The following is a 24,282-nucleotide window of genomic DNA, read 5'->3' on the forward strand; positions in this document are numbered from 1 at the left end:
CCCTCTCCCCTCCTCCCCCCTCCCCTCTGTCCTCCTCCCCCTCACCCTCCTGCCCCTGCTGCTCCACATCGTTCTCCGCTCTCTTGTCCTGTGTGTGCGTTGGCTCCAGGCTCTGTCAGTATTGATTCTTGCTGACTCAGTCAGTGCTGTTCTGTGCCCAGTCTGTTTATGCTGCTGATGATGATTCACTGCCCTTATGTAAGAGGAACCGTCAATAACCAGTGGGCCAAGTGCAGCAAAAGAAATAAGAAGCTACAGTTAGTGGCTTCCCTGTGAGAAATACCTTTAACGCCACACATTCATTTTTATTTCCAGCCAGCAACGAGACCCTCGAAAGCCGTACAGCGGGCTTCATATGAGCTGCAGGATCAGCATTAACCAGGGGCTCAGAGCCTCGAGAAGCGGTTGGCGGACCTGGGTAACCCAAACTTATTGCTGCCCAGGGTTGCCAACTCTTGGGGATTGCCAACCGGCATAAAATAAGAGGGCAAACATCTGAACAGCTCGAGAGCCCAATGGTACAGCGCAGCCCTGCCTGTGAGCCCATAACTGTCAGCTTTATTCAGTGATTGGTGTTCGGAAGATGTTATGTTTGATGTGGAGTCCTGTCAGGCATGACATCAGATGTCCATGGCTTCAAGTCCCACTCCAGAGGCTCGAACCTGTAGCTCAGGCTGACATTCCCAGTGCCCTCACTATGGGAATGCTGCACTGCCGTGGGCGCCACCTTTCGGGTGAGGCATTAAACTGGGGCCCCCTCAGGTGGGTGTAAAAGAACCCATGGCACTGTTTGAAGAAAAGCGGGGATTTCTCCCCTGTGTCCTGGCCAAAGTTTATCCTGCAACCTGCAATGCTAAAACAGATCATCTGGTTATTTATTTCATTACGCCTCCGGGATCTTGCTGTGCACAAATTGGCTGCTGCATTTCCAACACCACAACACTGACTACACTTCAGAGATGCTTCACTGGGTTGTAAAGTGCTTTGGGCTGTCCTGAGGGTGTAAAGGGCACTGTAGAAAAATAGGGAGCTCCTATCTCATTCTGGAAAAGCTTGATTTTCCTCCTCACATTCCTGAAGAGTTTTGTCCCCTGCTGGGATCATGGGACTTCCCTGACAGTATAATGCACAGTAGGAGTAACATCGCAGGCTTCCTCAAACGCCAAACCATACAGAGTGGCTACAGTGCGAGTCTCAGAACCCAGAGGTTCTGTATGAAGTTCAGTGCAACAAATCTGTTTACTTATGCGCTGCAACCAGGAAATATCCTGACAATGTTACACAATGCTACATCCCTTCCTCCATCTCAACAACTCTCCCTCTCTCTGTTACCTCCTCCATCCCAACAACTCTCCCTCTCTCTGTAACCTCCTCCATCCCAACAACTCTCCCTCTCTCTGTAACCTCCTCCATCCCAAAAACCCTCCCTCTCTCTGTAACCTCCTCCATCCCAACAACTCTCCCTCTCTCTGTAACCTCCTCCATCCCAACAACTCTCCCTCTCTCTGTAACCTCCTCCATCCCAAAAACCCTCCCTCTCTCTGTAACCTCCTCCATCCCAACAACTCTCCCTCTCTCTGTAACCTCCTCCATCCCAACAACCCCCGCTCTCTGTAACCTCCTCCATCCCAACAACCCCCTCTCTCTGTAACCTCCTGCATCCCAAAAACTCTCCCTCTCTGTAACCTCCTCCATCCCAACAACCCTCCCCCCTCTGTAACCTCCTCCATCCGAACAACCCCCCCTCTTTGTAACCTCCTCCATCCCTACAACCCTTCCTCTCTCTGTAACCTCCTCCAACCCCTACAACCCTCCCTCTCTATGTAATCTCCTCCAGCCCCTACAACCCTCCCTCTCTCTGTAACATGTTTGGTGGACCATTTCTCCCCATTCCTCCCCATTTCTCACCTAGACACAGTAATGATGCGGATGGACGTTCTGATTGCAGTAGTTTGTGAACAGACGCTGAACACATTCCTGCTGCTTCACACCCGCGCGGCCAGTACCTTGTGTCAGAATAGAACTGATGAGATTAGCATGTGCAAGTATCAGATTACAAGAGTGTTAAATGGCCGCATCTCTCCCTCACTGAATAGAATCTCAACACTACGGTGTCACCTCACTCCACCGCAGACCCGCTGGTGAAGTCTCCATGGTAACGGCACCAAGTTTCTCGACCCCTCTCCAAACACAACAATAAATTTTCTGATGAGCTGTTCATTACCGCCGCCCCCCCCCACCCCCAGCCCACCCACCCTCTTTAACCGCTCAGTTTTCCTAGATTTGGTCCTCTTCTCAATCACCTTTCCACCCTCGAGATTTTTCTTTGCGAAAGCTTTCTTTGTTCTTCGACTCCCTTTCTTCTCCCTGGTTGCAATCGGGATGGACTTTCAGCGTCCCGGAGGTATATTCATTCGACCCCCTCCAGCCAGCTCCACCTGAAAATTCCCGTCTGAAAATTCAATCTGAATGAATAACTCTTGCAGACCAGGTGCTTCTGAAATCCCCCAACCCAGGTGTAAAAACTGTAAAAGAAATTACTTGCATTTACACTGCAGGCTTCCGCATCTTCACAATTTCCCAACGCTTTTTGCAGTCAGTGGGAGTGATTTTTGAAGTATAGATCCTGTTGTAATGTAGGAAATGCTGCAGCCAATTTACACACAGCAAGCTCCCTCAAACAGCAATAGGTAACCTGTTTTACTGACCTAGGTTGAGGGATAAGTTTTGGCCAGGACACCAGGGAGAACGCCCCGGCTCCAGTTCCAGTCGTGCAGTAGGAACTTTTACATCAACCCGGGAGGGCAGATGCAGCCTCACTTTAAGAATACATCCAAAAGACGGATTCTCTGACAGTGCAGTACTCCCTCAGTGCTGCACTGGGGGAGGCAGCCTGGCTTGAATCCACAAGTTACTGACCCAGAGGGGGGAGTATTGCCCACTGAAGATGTGGCCAATGCCGGGCAGCCATTTTGAACCTCCCACTTCAGAATCTGACGAAGTAACTTGTACCAACAGCAGGGAGTACAGACAATGAACTCTTACAGATCGAGGGAGGGGAGCGGTTTGTCCAGTCCTCATTCCCTCCTGCTGTTTGAGCAGAAACCCCTGCTGGAGATTTACGCCATGTTTCACTGATTGGCTGCGTGGATTGTGCTGACCCTTGACCTCTTAATCCACAGGAGATGAGCACCCGGCAGAGGCAAGCGAGGGCGGGGGCGGGGGAGGGACCTCCCGGACAGAAGCAGAGACACGAGGAGAGGCCGGAGGAGGAGGAGGAGGAGGCGGAGCAAGGCGTTTGGGACGGAGAGCGGGACCAGTTTGCTGCCACCCGTGCCACTGCTCCGTCGGGCAGCTGAAGAAAGCCCTGTGGGGGTCAGCAGTGGTCCTCAGCGTCTGCTCGTCCTGGGCGGGTACCAGCCAGCTGGCCAAGACCACCTTCAGGACCTTCGACGCTCCCTTTGCCATAACGTGGTTTGCCACTGCCTGGAACATCCTCTTCTTCCCATTGTACTACGCCGGCTATGCCTGGAGTTCGGAGGAGAAGCAGTCACCACTACAACGGTTCCGGTAAGCAGCTCTCAGCCTAAGATGTTCGCATTGAATTGGGGGAATGGGCTGGGGGGGGTGTGGGCAGGGGGAGAGGAGAAGCGGCATCTGACCCACTTACACCTGGGGGGGGTGGTAGATAACCACTGCCGTTCAGTGGTGAGCGCCCTTGCCTTTGAGTCAGAAGGTTCTGAGTTCAAGTCCTGCTCCAGAGACTCGAGTACAGAATCTGCTCTGACACTCCCGGTGCAGTACTGAGGGAGTGCCGCACTGTCGGAGGTGTCGATTTCTGAAATGAGCCATTAAACTGTCTGCCCTCTGAAGTGGACATAAAATGTTCCATGGCACCATTTGAAGGAGAGCAGGGGAGTTTTCCCCTGGTTAATACTTATCCCTCAATCATCATCACGAAACAAAACCAGATTATTCTGGTCATCATCACGTTTTGGTTTGTGGGAACTTGCTGCACGCAAATTGGCTGCCACATTTCTGTACAGTACCACAGCGGTTACCTGGCAAAATGTATTTCACTGGCTGTAAAGGGCTTTGGGTTGTCCTGAGGGATGTGAAAGGCACTATATAAATGCACATTGTTATTGGCGATCAGGATTCCGAGGTTGATTGCCTGCCAGCCTGACAGTCATGATTGGCTTTTGTGATTCAGACACATGGATCTCGACAAAGCCCATTCCTGAGCCTCCATGAGCTCTGGCTGCTTGGAAAATCTCAATGTTCATCATCACATCCAAACCAGTTTTCCTGCTTAAAGCTCCGAATTGTTTCCTTGCCCTCTGTTTTTGTTAATATTGTGCTCTCTCAGTGAGTGATACCTTCATCACTTACCCTGGCACACCATCTACTTAATGCACGCCAGTGAGATTGTGTGCTGGTGTAAAAATGAGAGTCGGCTTTGTAATTCATTCCTCGACCACAGTGACACTATTCACCCCAGGACTCTGTCCTTGTCTAATTCACACTTTATCGGGACAGGTTGGTTCCTTGTCAATCCCACCATCTCCTAATCATTGTAATGCTTGGGTGGGGGTGCAAGTGGCTGATGCGAATTTTTCCTCAATGTTAGGTGAGCTTCTGTTAAACATTTCTTCCTGAATTGTGTTGCTTACAAGTCTATCACTAACACCTTCCAAAATTGCTGTGTCTGTTGCCCATCCCCTGATTGCCCTTGAAAAGGTGTTGGTGAGCTGCCTTCTTGAACCTCTGCGCTGTTAGGAAGAAAGTTCCAGAATTTTGACCCAGCAGCAATGAACGAATGCCTTTCTTTTTCTGGAGGCACAACAAGACAGAAAAAGAAAGACTTGCATTTCTGTAGCACCTTTCACGACCTCAGAATGTCCCAAAGCGCCTCACTTTTTGAGGTGTAGTCACTGTTGTGATGTGGGAAATGCGGCAGCCAATTTGCACACAGTAAACTCCCACAAAGTGATAGTGACCAGATAATCTGTCTTTAAATATTGATTGAGCGATAAATATTAGCCAGGACACCAGGGAGAGTTCCATGTTCTTTTTCAAAATAGTCATGTGGGATCTTCGAGGGCCAGCTGATAAAGCAGCCAGGGCCTCGGTTTGACTGCTCATCCAACAGACAATGACTCTGACAGTGCAGCACTCACTCGGTACTGCACTGGACTGTCAGCCTGGATTATGTGCCCATGTCTCTGTGGTTGGGCTCAAATACACCACCTCTATGCCTCAGCTAGGTCAGGTACACCAGCCTCCGAGCTGAGTCTCATTGAGGCTGAGGACATGGCAGTTCGCAGGGTAGTGGGTCCCCACCATTGCCCTCACCCTCGCCCTCGCCATCAGCGGCCTTGCCTGTGGCTAGGAAGAGGTTCCAGCTCCGCCCAGGGCTGATCAGAAGCTCCAATACCTGAGCCTAGATGGTATCCTGGGTAGAGGCTCCTACAGTCTGTCACAGTCAGCATCTGCCGGGTCGGAGGGGGGAACTCGGAGGCATGTCCCTGTTTCATCTCTGTGCTGTGTCTTATTGAGGTGGAAGGAGCAGATCCAAGACTATAAGGAGCTTTGCACAGATTGGCTCCTTTTAAAGTCTGTGTCACTTGGGATATTTATAACTCCCTCAGCATTGATGCTGCGATTGAAGTTCCCAGATATTGATGCCCATCGACTAGTGTATTTGCTCAGAAATTTGATTTATTTTGAGCTGTTATTGGGCCATTGTCTCAACTATTGTGAAAACTTACATTCAGTGTGAACATGTGTTTATTACTTTAGTCAAACCTATTTGGTAAACAATCAATATAGTTTCTATTGGGGAGCAATTGAACTCCCAGGTATCCCATGCAGCAGGACGCTTTGGTTATCACAGTAACACCTTAAAGAGTGTCAGTGGGGCTCAGTGGCTACCACTTTTGCCTGCTTGTCAGGAGGTCATGGGTTCAAGTCTGAAACCAAAGACTTGAGCACATAATCCAGGCTGGCTCTCTAGTACAGCAGATACTGTCTTTCTGATAAGACATTAAACTAAGGGCCACATCTGCCCCCTCAGGTGGGCATGAAGGATCCCATTGCCACCATGTGGAAGAGGAGCAGAGGAGCTCCCCTTTAACTCCGCACAGATTCACTCCTTCAGCTCGCACCATTTGGGAAAACCAGATTCATTAATCATGTGTCCATGAAGATAAATGTCCACTGGCTGCCGGAGCAGAGATACGATGAAGATGGAAAGGACTGTGTGCCTCTGGATAATGTGTTTTGAGATGGCTGATGTTAAAGGTTGTTGTATTCTAAGATTTGACATGAGCCTAACTGGTGACCTTTCACTCTCCTCCTCCCCCACCCCCCCATTAGGGAATGCTGCAGGCTTTTTGGGGATGATGGGTTGACCATCAAAATATTCTTCAGCAAGCTGGCCCCATTCTGTGTCCTATGGACTTTGACCAATTACCTGTATTTGCTGGCCCTGAAGAAGATTAGTGCAACAGATGCCTCCGCTCTGTTCTGCTGCAATAAGGCTTTTGTCTTCCTGCTTTCCTGGATTGTTCTACGGGACAAATTTATGGGTGTTAGGGTAAGTGACCTCACCTGCTTATACCATCCTGTAGTTCGGGGCAGGAAGGGAGGATGTGTTACTACAGCCAATGGAGTACATCTGAAGCGATGTCACTGTTATAATGTAGGAGGCTGCAGCCAATTTGCGCACAGCAAGCTCCCATGAAAAGCAATAACGATGATCTGTTTTTGATTGAGGGATAAACATTGACTAGGACATGAGGGAGAACCTCCCTGCTCCTCTTTGAATTGTGCCTTGGCATGTTTAACATCCACCTCAGAAGGAAGGTAGGGTCTCCATTTAACATCAGAAAGATGGGCCCTCTGACAGTGCAGCTCTCCCTAAGTAGTGCCCTGGAGCATCAGCCTGAATTTTGAGCTCAAGTCTCTGGAGTGGGGCTTGAACCCACAACCTGCTGCCTCAGAGGGGAAGAGGACACTGAGCCATGGCTGACCCGGGGTAATTATGCTTACTGGAATTTTGTTCAGGGGCAAGGTAGACCAATTGTTCACTTGTCTATTCCTGGCCACTGCCAATCTTAAAGGGCCAGAAAGGAAACCAGTGATCTTCATGGACAGCAACAGCATTACCTCAGTACTGTCAGCGAACACAGAAGCCATAATGGCTGTCGCCATGGGGTTGTAAAGCGCTCTTCTCAGGACAGCGGCCCTGTTAGACTGTTACTCCACCCTGCTCCCCACAAAGACCCGGCCTACCATAGTAAAGGACTGTTCACACGACCAGCTTCTGAGAGACATTCATGTTTGTTAAACTTTCTTGTGCCTGGCAACAACAACAACAACAAGTGTATTTATATAGCACCTTTGATGTAGTAAAAACATCACCAAGTGCTTTATGGGAGAGCTATCAGACAAAATTTGACACCAAGACACATAAGGAAAATATAAGGCCAGTGACCAGAACCTTATTCCAAGGTGTAGGTTTTAACGAGCATCTTAAAGGAGGGTTAGAGAGGGAACTCCAGAGCTTAGGGCCCAGACAGTTAAAGGCATGGCCTCTAATGGTGGAATGATTAAAGTTGGAGAGGCTTAAGAGGCTTCAGTGCTTTCCTGAGGAGGTATTCGAGGTTCTCTTTCAGTGAACATGCAGAATTAACATAAATATTTGGCACTGGGCCACCAGCTTTAGTCTACTGGCAGCTGAGATAAGAGACCCACTAAATTAAAAGAAAAGGGTGCTGGTTGCTGTTGTGTAACCTCATTGTGAGGATGGTCATGTAGCTGAGTGAGAAATACCCAACGAGGGTTCATAACCAATAGAAACCCTGCGGCGGAGCTTTGAGGTGTTTGTCCTGGATCAGTGGGCATTACTCTTGACTCAGAGTCTGAAGGCTTGCAGCTTCAAGCTTCACTCCAGAGATTTTCCACATATTCCATTCTTCGATCAGTGCTATGGGATTTTTTACATCTACTAGAGAGAGCAAACAGAGCCTTGTTTAAAGTCTACGAATCTAGGAACTGGTGAAGATCCTTCAGCCCCTCAAGCTCCATCCGCCTGCCTCAGTTCTATAATCCTTAACACCCATGCCGAACAAAAATCTACTAATCGCAGTTTTGGAAATTTCGAGAGTATAGATCAATCCCCTCACAATAAACGAGAGTTTAGAACAATCCCCTCACTATAACCGAGAGTTTAGATCAACGTGCTCGCTATAACCGAGAGTTTAGAACAATGTCCTCGCTATAACCGAGACTTTAGATGAATGCTCTCACTATAACCGAGAGTTTAGAACAATGTCCTCACTATAACCGAGAGTTTAGAACAATCCCCTCACTATAATCGAGAGTTTAGATCAATGTCCTCACTATAACCGAGAGTTTAGATCAATGCTCACACTATAACCGAGAGTTTAGAACAATCCCCTCACTATAACCGAGAGTTTAGAACAATCCCCTCACTATAACCGAGAGTTTAGAACAATCCCCTCACTATAACCGAGAGTTTAGAACAATCCCCTCACTATAACCGAGAGTTTAGAACAATGTCCTCACTATAACCGAGAGTTTAGAACTGTGTACAGATTATAACCGAGAGTTTGAACAATCCCCTCACTGTAACTGAGACTGTAGAACAATGTCCTTACTATAACTGAGAGTCTAGATCAATGCTCTTACTCTAACCGAGAGTTTACAGCCACACCCTCACTATAACCGAGAGTTTAGAACATTGTCCTCACTATAAGTGAGAGGTTAGAACAACCCCCTCACTATAACTGAGAGTTTAGAGCATTGCCCTCACTATAACCGAACGTTTAGACCAACGTGCTCACTATAACCGAGAGTTTAGATCAATGCTCTCATTATAATCGAGTGTTTAGAACAATGTCCCCACTATAACCGATAGTTTAGAACAATGCTCTCACTATAACCGAATGTTTAGAACAATGTCCTCACTATAACCGAGAGTTTAGATCAATGCCCTCACTATAACCTAGAGTTTAGAACAATGTCCTCACTATAACCGAGAGTTTAGAACAATCCGCTCACTATAACCAAGAGTTTAGATCAATGCCCTCACTATAACCGAGAGTTTAGAACAAACCCCTCGCTATAACCGAGAGTTTACAACAATGTCCTCACTATAACCGAGAGTTTAGATCAATGCTCTCACTATAACAAAGAGTTTAGAGCAATGTCCTCACTATAACCGAGAGTTTAGAACAATCCCCTCACTATAACCGAGAGTTTAGAACAATCCCCTCACTATAACCGAGAGTATAGATCAATCCCCTCACTATAGCCGAGAGTTTAGATCAATGCCCTCACTATAACCGAGAGTTTAGATCAATCCCCTCACTATAACCGAGAGTTTAGAACCACGTCCTCGCTATAACAGAGAGTTTAGAACAATGTCCTCACTATCCCCTCACTATAACCGAGAGTTTAGAACAATCCCCTCACTATAACTGAGAGTTTAAAGCAATGTCCTCACTATAAATGAGAGTTTAGACAATGTCCTCACTATAATCGAGAGTTTAGAACAATCCTCTCACTATAACCGAGAGTTTAGATCAATGCTGTCATGAAAACCGAGAGTTTAGATCAATGCTCTCATGAAAACCAAGAGTTTAGATCAATGCTCTCATGAAAAACGAGAGTTTAGATCAATGCTCTCACTCTAACCCAGAGTTTAGAACAATCCCCTCAATATAAAAAAGAGTTTAGAGCAATTCCCTCACTATAACCGAGAGTTTAGAGCCACGTCCTCGCTATAACCGAGAGCTTAGAACAAGGCCCTCACTATAACAGAGAGTTTAGAACAATCCACTCGCTATAACCGAGAGTTTGGAACAATGTCCACACTATAACCGAGAGTTTAGATCAATCACCTCACTATAACCGAGAGTTTAGAACAATCCCCTCACTATAACCGAGTGTTTAGAACAATCCCCTCACTATAACAGAGAGTTTAGAACAATCCACTCGCTATAACCGAGAGTTTGGAACAATGTCCACACTATAACCGAGAGTTTAGATCAATCACCTCACTATAACCGAGAGTTTAGAACAATCCCCTCACTATAACCGAGTGTTTAGAACAATCCCCTCACGATAACCGAGAGTTTAGAACAATCCCCTCACTATAACCGAGAGTTAAGTCAATCCCCTCACTATAACCGAGTGTTTAGAACAATCCCCTCACTATAACCGAGAGTTTAGAACAATGTCCTCACTATAACAGGGAGTTTAGAACAATCCCCTCACGCTAACCAAGAGTTTAGATCATTGCCCTCACTATAACCGAGAGTTTAGAACAATCCCCTCACTATAACCGAGAGTTAAGTCAATCCCCTCACTATAACCGAGTGTTTAGAACAATCCCCTCACTATAACCGAGAGTTTAGATCAATCCTCTCACTATAACCGAGAGTTTAGAACAATCCCCTCTCTATAACCGAGAGTTTAGATCAATCCACTCACTATAACCAAGAGTTCAGAGCAATGTCCTCACTATAACCGAGAGGTTAGATCAATGCCCTGACTATAACCGAGAGTTTAGAACAATCCCCTCACTATAACCAAGAGTTAAATCAATCTCCTCACTATAACCGAGTGTTTAGAACAATCGCCTCACTATAACCGAGAGTTTGGAACAATCCCCTCACTATAACTGAGAGTTTAGAAAAAACTCTCACTATAACCGAGAGTTTAGAACAATCCCCTCACTATAATCGAGAGTTTAGATCAATGCTGTCACTATAATCGAGAGTTTAGATCAATGTCCTCACTATAACCGAGAGTTTAGATCAATGCTCTCACTATAACCGAGAGTTTAGATCAATGCTGTCACTATAACTGAGAGTTTATAACAATGTCTTCACTATGACCGAGAGTTTAGAACAATGCTCTCATTATAATCGAGTGTTTAGAACAATGTCCCCAATATAACCGATAGTTTAGAACAATGCTCTCACTATAACCGAGTGTTTAGAACAATGTCCTCACTATAACCGAGAGTTTAGATCAATGCCCTCACTATAACCTAGACTTTAGAACTATGTCCTCACTATAACCGAGAGTTTAGAACAATCCGCTCACTATAACCAAGAGTTTAGATCAATGCCCTAACTATAACCGAGAGCTTAGAACAAACCCCTTGCTATAACCGAGAGTTTACAACAATGTCCTCACTATAACCGAGAGTTTAGATCAATGCTCTTACTATAACCAAGAGTTTAGAGCAATCCCCTCACTATAACTGAGAGTTTAGAACAATCCCCTCACTATAACCGAGAGTTTAGAACAATCCCCTCACTATAACCGAGAGTATAGATCAATCCCCTCACTATAGCCGTGAGTTTAGATCAATGCCCTCACTATAACCGAGAGTTTAGATCAATCCCCTCACTATAACCGAGAGCTTAGAACCACGTCCTCGCTATAACAGAGAGTTTAGAACAATGTCCTCACTATCCCCTCACTATAACCGAGAGTTTAGAACAATCCCCTCACTATAACTGAGAGTTTAAAGCAATGTCCTCACTATAACCGAGAGTTTAGATCAATCCCCTCACTATAACCGAGAGTTTAGAACAATCCCCTCACTATAACCGAGACTTTAGATCAATCCCCTCACTATGGCCGAGAGTTTAGATCAATCCCCTCACTATAACCGAGAGTGTAGATCAATCCCCTCACTATAACCGAGAGTGTAGATCAATCCCCTCACTATAACCGAGAGTTTAGAGCCACGTCCTCACTATAACTGAGAGTTTAGATTATTGCTCTCACTATGACCGAGAGTTTAGAGCAATGCCCTCACTATAACCGAGTTTAGAACAATCCGCTCACTATAACCAAGAGTTTAGATGAATGCCCTCGCTATAACCGAGAGTTTAGAACAATGTCCTCACTATAACCAAGAGTTTAGAACAATGTCCACACTATAACCAAGAGTTTAGAACAATCCCCTCACTATAACCGAGAGTTTAGGACAATCCCCTCACTATAACCGAGAGTTTAGAACAATCCCCTCACTATAACCGAGAGTTTAGAACAATGCTCTCACTATATCCGAGAGTTTAGAACAAGGCCCTCGCTATAACCGAGATTTAGATCAATGTCCACACTATACCCTCACTATAACCGAGAGTTTAGATCAATCCCCTCAATATAACTGAGAGTTTAGAACAATCCTCTCACTACAACCGAGAGTTTAGATCAATGCTCTCAAGAAAACCGAGAGTTTAGATCAATGCTGTCATGAAAACCGAGAGTTTAGATCAATGCTCTCATGAAAACCGAGAGTTTAGATCAATGCTCCCACTCTAACCAAGAGTTTAGAACAATCCCCTCAACATAACAAAGAGTTTAGAGCAATCCCCTCACTATAACCCAGAGTTTAGAACAATGTCCTCACTATAACCGACAGTTTAGATCAATCACCTCATTATCACTGAGAGTTTAGTTCAATGTCCTCACTATAACCGAGAGTTTAGAACAATCCCCTCACGATAACCGAGAGTTTAGAACAATCCTCTCACTATAACCGAGAGTTTAGAACAATGTCCTCACTATAACCGGGTGTTTAGATCAATCACCTTACTATAACTTAGAGTTTAGATCAACGTCGTCACTATAACCGAGAGTTTAGAACAATCCGCTCACTATAACCAAGAGTTTAGATCAATGCCCTAACTATAACCGAGAGCTTAGAACAAACCCCTTGCTATAACCGAGAGTTTACAACAATGTCCTCACTATAACCGAGAGTTTAGATCAATGCTCTTACTATAACCAAGAGTTTAGAGCAATCCCCTCACTATAACTGAGAGTTTAGAACAATCCCCTCACTATAACCGAGAGTTTAGAACAATCCCCTCACTATAACCGAGAGTATAGATCAATCCCCTCACTATAGCCGTGAGTTTAGATCAATGCCCTCACTATAACCGAGAGTTTAGATCAATCCCCTCACTATAACCGAGAGCTTAGAACCACGTCCTCGCTATAACAGAGAGTTTAGAACAATGTCCTCACTATCCCCTCACTATAACCGAGAGTTTAGAACAATCCCCTCACTATAACTGAGAGTTTAAAGCAATGTCCTCACTATAACCGAGAGTTTAGATCAATCCCCTCACTATAACCGAGAGTTTAGAACAATCCCCTCACTATAACCGAGACTTTAGATCAATCCCCTCACTATGGCCGAGAGTTTAGATCAATCCCCTCACTATAACCGAGAGTGTAGATCAATCCCCTCACTATAACCGAGAGTGTAGATCAATCCCCTCACTATAACCGAGAGTTTAGAGCCACGTCCTCGCTATAACCGAGAGTTTAGAACAATGTCCTCACTATAACTGAGAGTTTAGATTATTGCTCTCACTATGACCGAGAGTTTAGAGCAATGCCCTCACTATAACCGAGTTTAGAACAATCCGCTCACTATAACCAAGAGTTTAGATGAATGCCCTCGCTATAACCGAGAGTTTAGAACAATGTCCTCACTATAACCAAGAGTTTAGAACAATGTCCACACTATAACCAAGAGTTTAGAACAATCCCCTCACTATAACCGAGAGTTTAGGACAATCCCCTCACTATAACCGAGAGTTTAGAACAATCCCCTCACTATAACCGAGAGTTTAGAACAATGCTCTCACTATATCCGAGAGTTTAGAACAAGGCCCTCGCTATAACCGAGATTTAGATCAATGTCCACACTATACCCTCACTATAACCGAGAGTTTAGATCAATCCCCTCAATATAACTGAGAGTTTAGAACAATCCTCTCACTACAACCGAGAGTTTAGATCAATGCTCTCAAGAAAACCGAGAGTTTAGATCAATGCTGTCATGAAAACCGAGAGTTTAGATCAATGCTCTCATGAAAACCGAGAGTTTAGATCAATGCTCCCACTCTAACCAAGAGTTTAGAACAATCCCCTCAACATAACAAAGAGTTTAGAGCAATCCCCTCACTATAACCCAGAGTTTAGAACAATGTCCTCACTATAACCGACAGTTTAGATCAATCACCTCATTATCACTGAGAGTTTAGTTCAATGTCCTCACTATAACCGAGAGTTTAGAACAATCCCCTCACGATAACCGAGAGTTTAGAACAATCCTCTCACTATAACCGAGAGTTTAGAACAATGTCCTCACTATAACCGGGTGTTTAGATCAATCACCTTACTATAACTTAGAGTTTAGATCAACGTCGTCACTATAACCGAGAGTTTAGAACAATCCCCTCACAATAACCGAGAGTTTAGAACAATCCTCTAACTATAACCGAGAGTTTAGAACAATGTCCTCACTATAACAGAGAGTTTAGAACAATCCGCTCGCTATAACTGAGAGTTTGGAACAATGTCCTCACTATAACCGGGTGTTTAGATCAATCATCTTACTATAAGTTAGAGTTTAGATCAACGTCGTCACTATAACCGAGAGTTTAGAACAATCCCCTCACAATAACCGAGAGTTTAGAACAATCCTCTAACTATAACCGAGAGTTTAGAACAATGTCCTCACTATAACAGGGAGTTTAGATCAATCCCCTCACGATAACCAATAGTTTAGATCATTGCCCTCACTATAACCGATAGTTTAGAACAATCCCCTCACTATAACCGAGAGTTAAGTCAATCCCCTCACTATAACCGAGTGTTTAGAACAATCCCCTCACTATAACCGAGAGTTTAGACCAATCCTCTCACTATAACCGATAGTTTAGAACAATCCCCTCACTATAACCGAGAGTTAAGTCAATCCCCTCACTATAACCGAGTGTTTAGAACAATCCCCTCACTATAACCGAGAGTTTAGATCAATCCCCTCACTATAACCGAGGGTTTAGAACAATCCCCTCTCTATAACCGAGAGTTTAGATCAATCCATCACTATAACCAAGAGTTCAGAGCAATGTCCTCACTATAACCGAGAGTTTAGAACAATGTCCTCACTATAACCAAGAGTTTAGATGATTCCCTTCACTATATCCGAGTGTTTAGATCAATCCCCTCACTATAACCGAGAGTTTAGGTCAATGCCCTCACTATAACAGAGAGTTTAGATTAATGCTCTCACAATAACCGAGAGTTTAGAAAAATGCTCTCACAATAACCGAGAGTTTAGGTTAAATGCTCTCACTATAACCGAGAGTTCAGAACAATCCCCTCACTATAACCAAGAGTTTAGAACAATCCCCTCACTATAACCGAGAGTTTAGAACAATCCCCTCGCTATAACAGAGAGTTTAGATCAATCCCCTCACTATAACCAAGAGTTCAGAGGAATGTCCTCACTATAACCGAGAGTTTAGAACAATCCCCTCACTATAACCGAGAGTTTAGAACAATCCCCTCACCATAACCGAGAGTTTAGAACAATCCCCTCACTATAACCGAGAGTTTAGATCAATGCTCCCACTCTAACCAAGAGTTTAGAACAATCCCCTCAACATAACAAAGAGTTTAGAGCAATCCCCTCACTATAACCCAGAGTTTAGTTCAATGTCCTCACTATAACCGAGAGTTTAGAACAATCCCCTCACGATAACCGAGAGTTTAGAACAATCCTCTCACTATAACCGAGAGTTTAGAACAATGTCCTCACTATAACAGAGAGTTTAGAACAATCCGCTCGCTATAACTGAGAGTTTGGAACAATGTCCTCACTATAACCGGGTGTTTAGATCAATCACCTTACTATAACTTAGAGTTTAGATCAACGTCGTCACTATAACCGAGAGTTTAGAACAATCCCCTCAAAAGAACCGAGAGTTTAGAACAATCCTCTAACTATAACCGAGAGTTTAGAACAATGTCCTCACTATAACCGAGAGTTAAGTCAATCCCCTCACTATAACCGAGTGTTTAGAACAATCCCATCACTATAACCGAGAGTTTAGATCAATCCTCTCACTATAACCGATAGTTTAGAACAACCCCCTCACGATAACCAAGAGTTTAGATCATTGCCCTCACTATAACCGATAGTTTAGAACAATCCCCTCACTATAACCGAGAGTTAAGTCAATCCCCTCACTATAACCGAGTGTTTAGAACAATCCCCTCACTATAACCGAGAGTTTAGATCAATCCCCTCACTATAACCGAGAGTTTAGAACAATCCCCTCTCTATAACCGAGAGTTTAGATCAATCCACTCACTATAACCAAGAGTTCAGAGCAATGTCCTCACTATAACCGAGAGTTTAGAACAATGTCCTCACTATAACCAAGAGTTTAGATGATTGCCCTCACTATATCCGAGTGTTTAGATCAATCCCTTCACTATAACGGAGAGTTTAGATGATTGCCCTCACTATATCCGAGAGTTTAGATCAATCTCCTCACTATAACCGAGAGTTTAGGTCAATGCCCTCACTATAACAGAGAGTTTAGATTAATGCTCTCACAATAACCGAGAGTTTAGAAAAATGCTCTCACAATAACCGAGAGTTTAGGTTAAATGCTCTCACTATAACCGAGAGTTCAGAACAATCCCCTCACTATAACCAAGAGTTTAGAACAATCCACTCACTATAACCGAGAGTTTAGAACAATCCCCTCGCTATAACAGAGAGTTTAGATCAATCCCCTCACTATAACCAAGAGTTCAGATGAATGTCCTCACTATAACCGAGAGTTTAGAACAATCCCCTCACTATAACCGAGAGTTTAGAACAATCCCCTCACCATAACCGAGAGTTTAGAACAATCCCCTCACTATAACCGAGAGTTTAGATCAATCCCCTCACTATAACCGAGAGTTTAGATCAATCCCCTCACTATAACCAAGAGTTTAGATCAATCCCCTCACTATAACCGAGAGTTTAGATCAATCCCCTCACTATAACCGAGAGTTTAGATCAATCCCCTCACTATAACCGAGAGTTTAGATCAATCCCCTCACTATAACCGAGAGTTTAGGTCAATGCCCTCACTATAACCGAGAGTTCAGTACAATGTCCTCACTATAACCGAGAGTTTAGAACAATCCCCTCACTATAACCGAGAGTTTAGAACAATCCCCTCACCATAACCGAGAGTTTAGAACAATCCCCTCACTATAACCGAGAGTTTAGATCAATCCCCTCACTATAACCAAGAGTTTAGATCAATCCCCTCACTATAACCGAGAGTTTAGATCAATGCCCTCACTATAACCAAGAGTGTAGATCAATCCCCTCACTATAGCCGAGAGTTTAGAGCCACATCCTCGTTATAACCGAGGGTTTAGAACAATGTCCTCATTATAACTGAGTTTAGAACAATCCCCTCACCATAACTGAGAGTTTAGATTAATGCTCTCACTATAACCGAGAGCTTAGAGCAATGTCCTCACTATAACTGAGAGTTTAGAACAATCACCTCGCTATAACCGAGAGTTTAGATCAATCCCCTCACTATAACCGAGAGTTTAGAACAGTGTCCTCACTATAACCGAGAGTTTAGAACAATGTCCACACTATATCCGAGAGTTTAGAACAATGTCCTCACTATAACCGAGAGTTTAGAACAATGTCCTCACTATAACCGAGAGGTTAGATCAATGCCCTCACTATAACCGATAGTTTAGAAAAATCCCCTCACTATAACCAAGAGTTAATTCAATCCCCTCACTATAACCTAGAGTTTAGAACAATCCCCTCTCTATAACCGAAGGTTTAGATCAATCCCTTCACCATAATCGAGAGTTTAGAACAATCCCCTCACTATAACCGAGAGTGTAGAACAATCCCCTCACTATAACCGAGAGTTTAGATCAATCCCCTCACTATAACCGAGAGTTTAGATCAATGCCCTCACTATAACCAAGAGTTTAGACAATGTCCTCACTATAACTGAGAGTTTAGAACAATCCCCTCACTATAACCAAGAGTTCAAAGCAATTTCCTCACTATAACCGAGAGTTTAGAACAATCCCCTCACTATAACCGAGAGTGTAGAACAATCCCCTCACTATAACCGAGGTTTAGATCAATCCCCTCACTATAACCGAGAGTTTAGATCAATGCCCTCACTATAACCGAGAGTTTAGACAATGTCCTCACTATAACCGAGAGTTTAGAACAATCCTCTGACTATAACCGAGAGTTTAGATCAATGCTGTCATGAAAACCGAGAGTTTAGATCAATGCTGTCATGAAAACCGAGAGTTTAGATCAATGTCTCATGAAAACCGAGAGTTTAGATCAATGCTCTCATGAAAACCGAGAGTTTAGATCAATGCTCTCACTCTAACCGAGAGTTTAGAATAATCGCCTCAATATAACAAAGAGTTTAGAGCAATCCCCTCACTATAACCAAGAGTTTAGAGCCACGTCCTCGCTATAACCGAGATTTAGAACAATGTCCACACTATACCCTCACTATAACCGAGAGTTTAGATCAATCCCATCACTATAACTGAGAGTTTAGAACAATCCTCTCACTATACCCGAGAGTTTAGATCAATGCTCTCATGAAAACCGAGAGTTTAGAACAATCGCCTCAATATAACAAAGAGTTTAGAGCAATCCCCTCACTATAACCAAGAGTTTAGAGCCACGTCCTCGCTATAACCGAGAGTTTAGAACAATGTCCTCACTATAACTGAGAGTTTAGATTATTGCTCTCACTATAACCGAGAGTTTAGAGCAATGCCCTCACTATAACCGAGAGTTTAGAACAATCCGCTCACTATAACCAAGAGTTTAGATGAATGCCCTCGCTATAACCGAGAGTTTAGATCAATCCCCTCACTATAACCAAGAGTTTAGAGCCACGTCCTCGCTATAACCGAGAGTTTAGAACAATGTCCTCACTATAACTGAGAGTTTAGGTTATTGCTCTCACTATAACCGAGAGTTTAGAGCAATGCCCTCACTATAACCGAGAGTTTAGAACAATCCGCTCACTATAACCAAGAGTTTAGATGAATACCCTCACTATAACCGAGAGTTTAAAGCAATTTCCTCACTATAACCGAGAGTTTAGAACAATCCCCTCACTATAACCGAGAGTTTAGATCAATGCCCTCACTATAACCGAGAGTTTAGACAATGTCCTCACTATAACCGAGAGTTTAGAACAATCCTCTCACTATAACCGAGAGTTTAGATCAATGCTGTCATGAAAACCGAGAGTTTAGATCAATGCTGTCATGAAAACCGAGAGTTTAGATCAATGCTCTCATGAAAACCGAGAGTTTAGATCAATGCTCTCACTCTAACCGAGAGTTTAGAACAATCGCCTCAATATAACAAAGAGTTTAGAGCAATCCCCTCACTATAACCAAGAGTTTAGAGCCACGTCCTCGCTATAACCGAGAGTTTAGAACAATGCCCTCACTATAACCGAGAGTTTAGAACAATCCGCTCACTATAACCAAGAGTTTAGATGAATACCCTCGCTATAACCGAGAGTTTAGAACAATGTCCACACTATAACCGAGAGTTTAGAACAATGTCCTCACTATAACCGAGAGTTTAGAACAATGTCCACACTATAACCAAGAGTTTAGAACAATCCCCTCACTATAACCGAGAGTTTAGAACAATCCCCTCACTATAACTGAGAGTTTAGAACAATCCCCTCACTATAACCGAGAGTTTAAAACAATGCTCTCACTATAACCGAGAGTTTAGAACAATCCCCTCGCTATAACCGAGAGTTTAGATCAATCCCCTCACTATAACCGAGAGTTTAGAACAATGTCCTCACTATAACCGAGAGTTTAGAACAATGTCCACACTATAACCAAGAGTTTAGAACAATCCCCTCACTATAACCGAGAGTTTAGAACAATCCCCTCACTATAACTGAGAGTTTAGAACAATCCCCTCACTATAACCGAGAGTTTAAAACAATGCTCTCACTATAACCGAGAGTTTAGAACAATCCCCTCGCTATAACCGAGAGTTTAGATCAATCCCCTCACTATAACCAAGAGTTTAAAGCAATTTCCTCACTATAACCGAGAGTTTAGAACAATCCCCTCACTATAACCGAGAGTTTAGATCAATGCCCTCACTATAACCGAGAGTTTAGACAATGTCCTCACTATAACCGAGAGTTTAGAACAATTCTCTCACTATAACCGAGAGTTTAGATCAATGCTGTCATGAAAACCGAGAGTTTAGATCAATGCTGTCATGAAAACCGAGAGTTTAGATCAATGTCTCATGAAAACCAAGAGTTTAGATCAATGCTCTCATGAAAACCGAGAGTTTAGATCAATGCTCTCACTCTAACCGAGAGTTTAGAACAATCGCCTCAATATAACAAAGAGTTTAGAGCAATCCCCTCACTATAACCAAGAGTTTAGAGCCACGTCCTCGCTATAACCGAGAGTTTAGAACAATGCCCTCACTATAACCGAGAGTTTAGAACAATCCGCTCACTATAACCAAGAGTTTAGATGAATGCCCTCGCTATAACCGAGAGTTTAGAACAATGTCCACACTATAACCGAGAGTTTAGAACAATGTCCTCACTATAACCGAGAGTTTAGAACAATGTCCACACTATAACCAAGAGTTTAGTACAATCCCCTCACTATAACCGAGAGTTTAGAACAATCCCCTCACTATAACCGAGAGTTTAGAACAATGCTCTCACTATAACCGAGAGTTTAGAACAAGGCCCTCGCTGTAACCGAGATTTAGAACAATGTCCACACTATACCCTCACTATAACCGAGAGTTTAGATCAATCCCATCACTATAACTGAGAGTTTAGAACAATCCTCTCACTATAACCGAGAGTTTAGATCAATGCTCTCATGAAAACCGAGAGTTTAGATCAATGCTCTCATGAAAACCGAGAGTTTTGATCAATGCTCTCATGAAAACCGAGAGTTCAGATCAATGCTCCCACTCTAACCAAGAGTTTAGAACAATCCCCTCAATATAACAAAGAGTTCAGAGCAATCCCCTCACAATAACCGAGAGTTTAGAACAATGCCCTCACTATAACCCAGAGTTTAGATCAATGTCCTCACTATAACCGAGAGTTTAGAACAATCCCCTCACGATAACCGAGAGTTTAGAACAATCCTCTCACTATAACCGAGAGTTTAGAACAATGTCCTCACTATAACAGAGAGTTTAGAACAATCCGCTCGCTATAACTGAGAGTTTGGAACAATGTCCTCACTATAACCGGGAGTTTAGATCAATCACCTTACTATAACTTAGAGTTTAGATCAACGTCGTCACTATAACCGAGAGTTTAGAACAATCCCCTCACGATAAGCGAGAGTTTAGAACAATCCTCTAACTATAACCGAGAGTTTAGAACAATGTCCTCACTAAAACAGGGAGTTTAGAACAATCCCCTCATGATAACCAAGAGTTTAGATCATTGCCCTCACTATAACCGATAGTTTAGAACAATCCCCTCACTATAACCGAGAGTTAAGTCAATCCCCTCACTATAACCGAGTGTTTAGAACAATCCCCTCGCAATAACCAAGAGTTTAGATCATTGCCCTCACTATAACCGATAGTTTAGAACAATCCCCTCACTATAACCGAGAGTTAAGTCAATCCCCTCACTATAACCGAGTGTTTAGAACAATCCCCTCACTATAACCGAGAGTTTAGATCAATCCTCTCACTATAACCGAGAGTTTAGAACAATCCCCTCTCTATAACCGAGAGTTTAGATCAATCCATTCACTATAACGAAGAGTTCAGAGCAATGTCCTCACTATAACCGAGAGTTTAGAACAATCGCCTCACTATAACCGAGAGTTTAGAACAATGTGCTCACTATAACCAAGAGTTTAGATGATTGCCCTCACTATATCCGAGAGTTTAGATCAATCCCTTCACTATAACGGAGAGTTTAGATGATTGCCCTCACTATATCCGAGAGTTTAGATCAATCCCCTCACTATAACCGCGAGTTTAGGTCAATGCCCTCACTATAACCGAGAGTTTAGATTAATGCTCTCACAATAACCGAGAGTTTAGAAAAATGCTCTCACAATAACCGAGAGTTTAGAACAATGTCCTCACTATAACCGAGAGTTTAGATCAATGCTCTCACTATAACCGAGAGTTCAGAACAATGTCCTCACTATAACCGAGAGTTTAGATAAATGCTCTCACTATAACCGAGAGTTTAGAACAATCCCCTCACTATAACCGAGAGTTTAGAACAATCCCCTCACTATAACCGAGAGTTTAGAACAATCGCCTCGCTATAACAGAGAGTTTAGATCAAACACCTCACTATAACCAAGAGTTCAGAGGAATGTCCTCACTATAACCGAGAGTTTAGAACAATCCCCTCACTATAACCGAGAGTTTAGAACAATCCCTTCACTATAACCGAGAGTTTAGAACAATCCCCTCACTATAACCGAGAGTTTAGATCAATCCCCTCACTATAACCGAGAGTTTAGATCAATCCCCTCACTTAACCGAGAGTTATGACCAATCCTCTCATTATAACCGAGAGTTTAGGTTAATGCCCTCACTGTAACCGAGAGTTCAGTACAATGTCCTCACTATAACCGAGAGTTTAGATTAATGCTCTCACAATAACCGAGAGTTTAGAATAATGCTCTCACAATAACCGAGAGTTTAGAACAATGTCCTCACTGTAACCGAGAGTTTACATCAATGCTCTCACTATAACCGAGAGTTTAGAACAATGTCCTCACTATAACCGAGAGTTTATATAAATGCTCTCACTATAACCGAGAGATTAGAACAATCCCCTCACTATAACCGAGAGTTTAGAACAATCCCCTCACTATAACCGAGAGTTTAGAACAATCCCCTCGCTATAACAGAGAGTTTAGATCAATCCCCTCACTATAACCAAGAGTTTAGAGCAATGTCCTCACTCTAACCGAGAGTTTAGAACAATCCCCTCACTATAACCGAGAGTTTAGAACAATCCCCTCACTATAACCGAGAGTTGAGAACAATCCCCTCACTATAACCAAGAGTTTAGATGAATGCCCTCACTATAACCGAGAGTTTAGAACAATGTCCACTCTATAACCGAGAGTTTAGAACAATGTCCTCACTATAACCGAGAGTTTAGAACAATGTCCAAACTGTAACCGAGAGTTTAGAACAATCCCCTCACTATAACCGAGAGTTTAGAACAATCCCCTCACTATAACCGAGAGTTTAGATCAATCCCCTCACTATAACCGAGAGTTTAGAACAATGTCCTCACTATAAACGAGAGTTTAGAACAATGCTCTCACTATAACCGAGAGATTAGAACAATTCTCTGACTATAACCGAGAGTTTAGAACAATGTCCACACTATAACTGAGAGTTTAGAACAATGTCCTCACTATAACCGAGAGTTTAGAACAATGTCCACACTATAACTGAGAGTTTAGAACAATCCCCTCACTATAACCGAGAGTTTAGAACAATCCCCTCACTATAACCGAGAGTTTAGAACAACGCTCTCACTATAACCGTGAGTTTAGAACAATGCCCTCGCTATAACCGCGATTTAGAACAATGTCCTCACTATAACTGAGAGTTTAGAACAATCCTCTCACTATAACCGAGAGATTAGACCAATGCGCTCATGAAAACCGAGAGTTTAGAACACTGCTCCCAATATAACGAAGAGTTTAGAGCCACGTCCTCGCTTTAACCGAGAGTTTAGAGCCACATCCTCACTATGACCGAGAGTTTAGAACAATGCCCTCACTATAACCCAGGGTTTAGAACAATGTACTCACTATAACCGAGAGTTTAGATCAATCACCTCACTAAAACTGAGAGTTTAGATCAGTGTCCTCACTATAACCGAGAGTTTAGAACAATGTCCTCACTATAACAGAGTGTTTAGAACAATCCCCTCACTATAACTGAGTGTTTAGATCAATGCCCTCAAAATAACCGAGAGGTTAGAACAATCCCCTCACTATAACCAAGAGTTTAGAACAATCCCTTCACTATAACATTGAGTTTAGATCAATCCCCTCACTATAGCCGAGAATTTAGAACAATCCCCTCACTATAACCGAGAGTTTAGATCAATCCCCTCACTATAACCAAGAGTTTAGAGCAATGTCCTCACTATAACCGAGAGTTTAGATCAATGCCCTCATGAAAACCGAGAGTTTAGAACAACACTCTCACTATAACCGTGAGTTTAGAACAATGCCCTCGCTATAACCGCGATTTAGAACAATGTCCTCACTATAACTGAGAGTTTAGAACAATCCTCTCACTATAACCGAGAGTTTAGATCA

The 24,282-nt window shown here is 43.4% G+C and overlaps 1 protein-coding gene across 4 annotated transcripts in view; it reads left to right on the plus strand.

The window, feature by feature from the left end:
* LOC144680587 (solute carrier family 35 member F3-like) overlaps positions 1 to 24,282 on the plus strand; it is a 102,193-nt gene that overhangs the window by 52,385 nt on the left and 25,526 nt on the right. For 2 of the 4 annotated variants that reach the window (XM_078541740.1, XM_078541743.1), the window contains exons 2-3: positions 3,183 to 3,570; positions 6,379 to 6,598. In XM_078541740.1, the coding sequence (XP_078397866.1) occupies positions 3,183 to 3,570; positions 6,379 to 6,598 (608 nt within the window). The remainder of the gene's footprint in view (positions 1 to 3,182; positions 3,571 to 6,378; positions 6,599 to 24,282) is intronic. The other 2 variants (XM_078541742.1, XM_078541741.1) reach the window with 2 other exon arrangements.

The sequence above is a fragment of the Cetorhinus maximus genome, chromosome 5 (assembly GCF_964194155.1).
Source record: "Cetorhinus maximus chromosome 5, sCetMax3.hap1.1, whole genome shotgun sequence".
Lineage (NCBI taxonomy): Eukaryota > Metazoa > Chordata > Chondrichthyes > Lamniformes > Cetorhinidae > Cetorhinus > Cetorhinus maximus.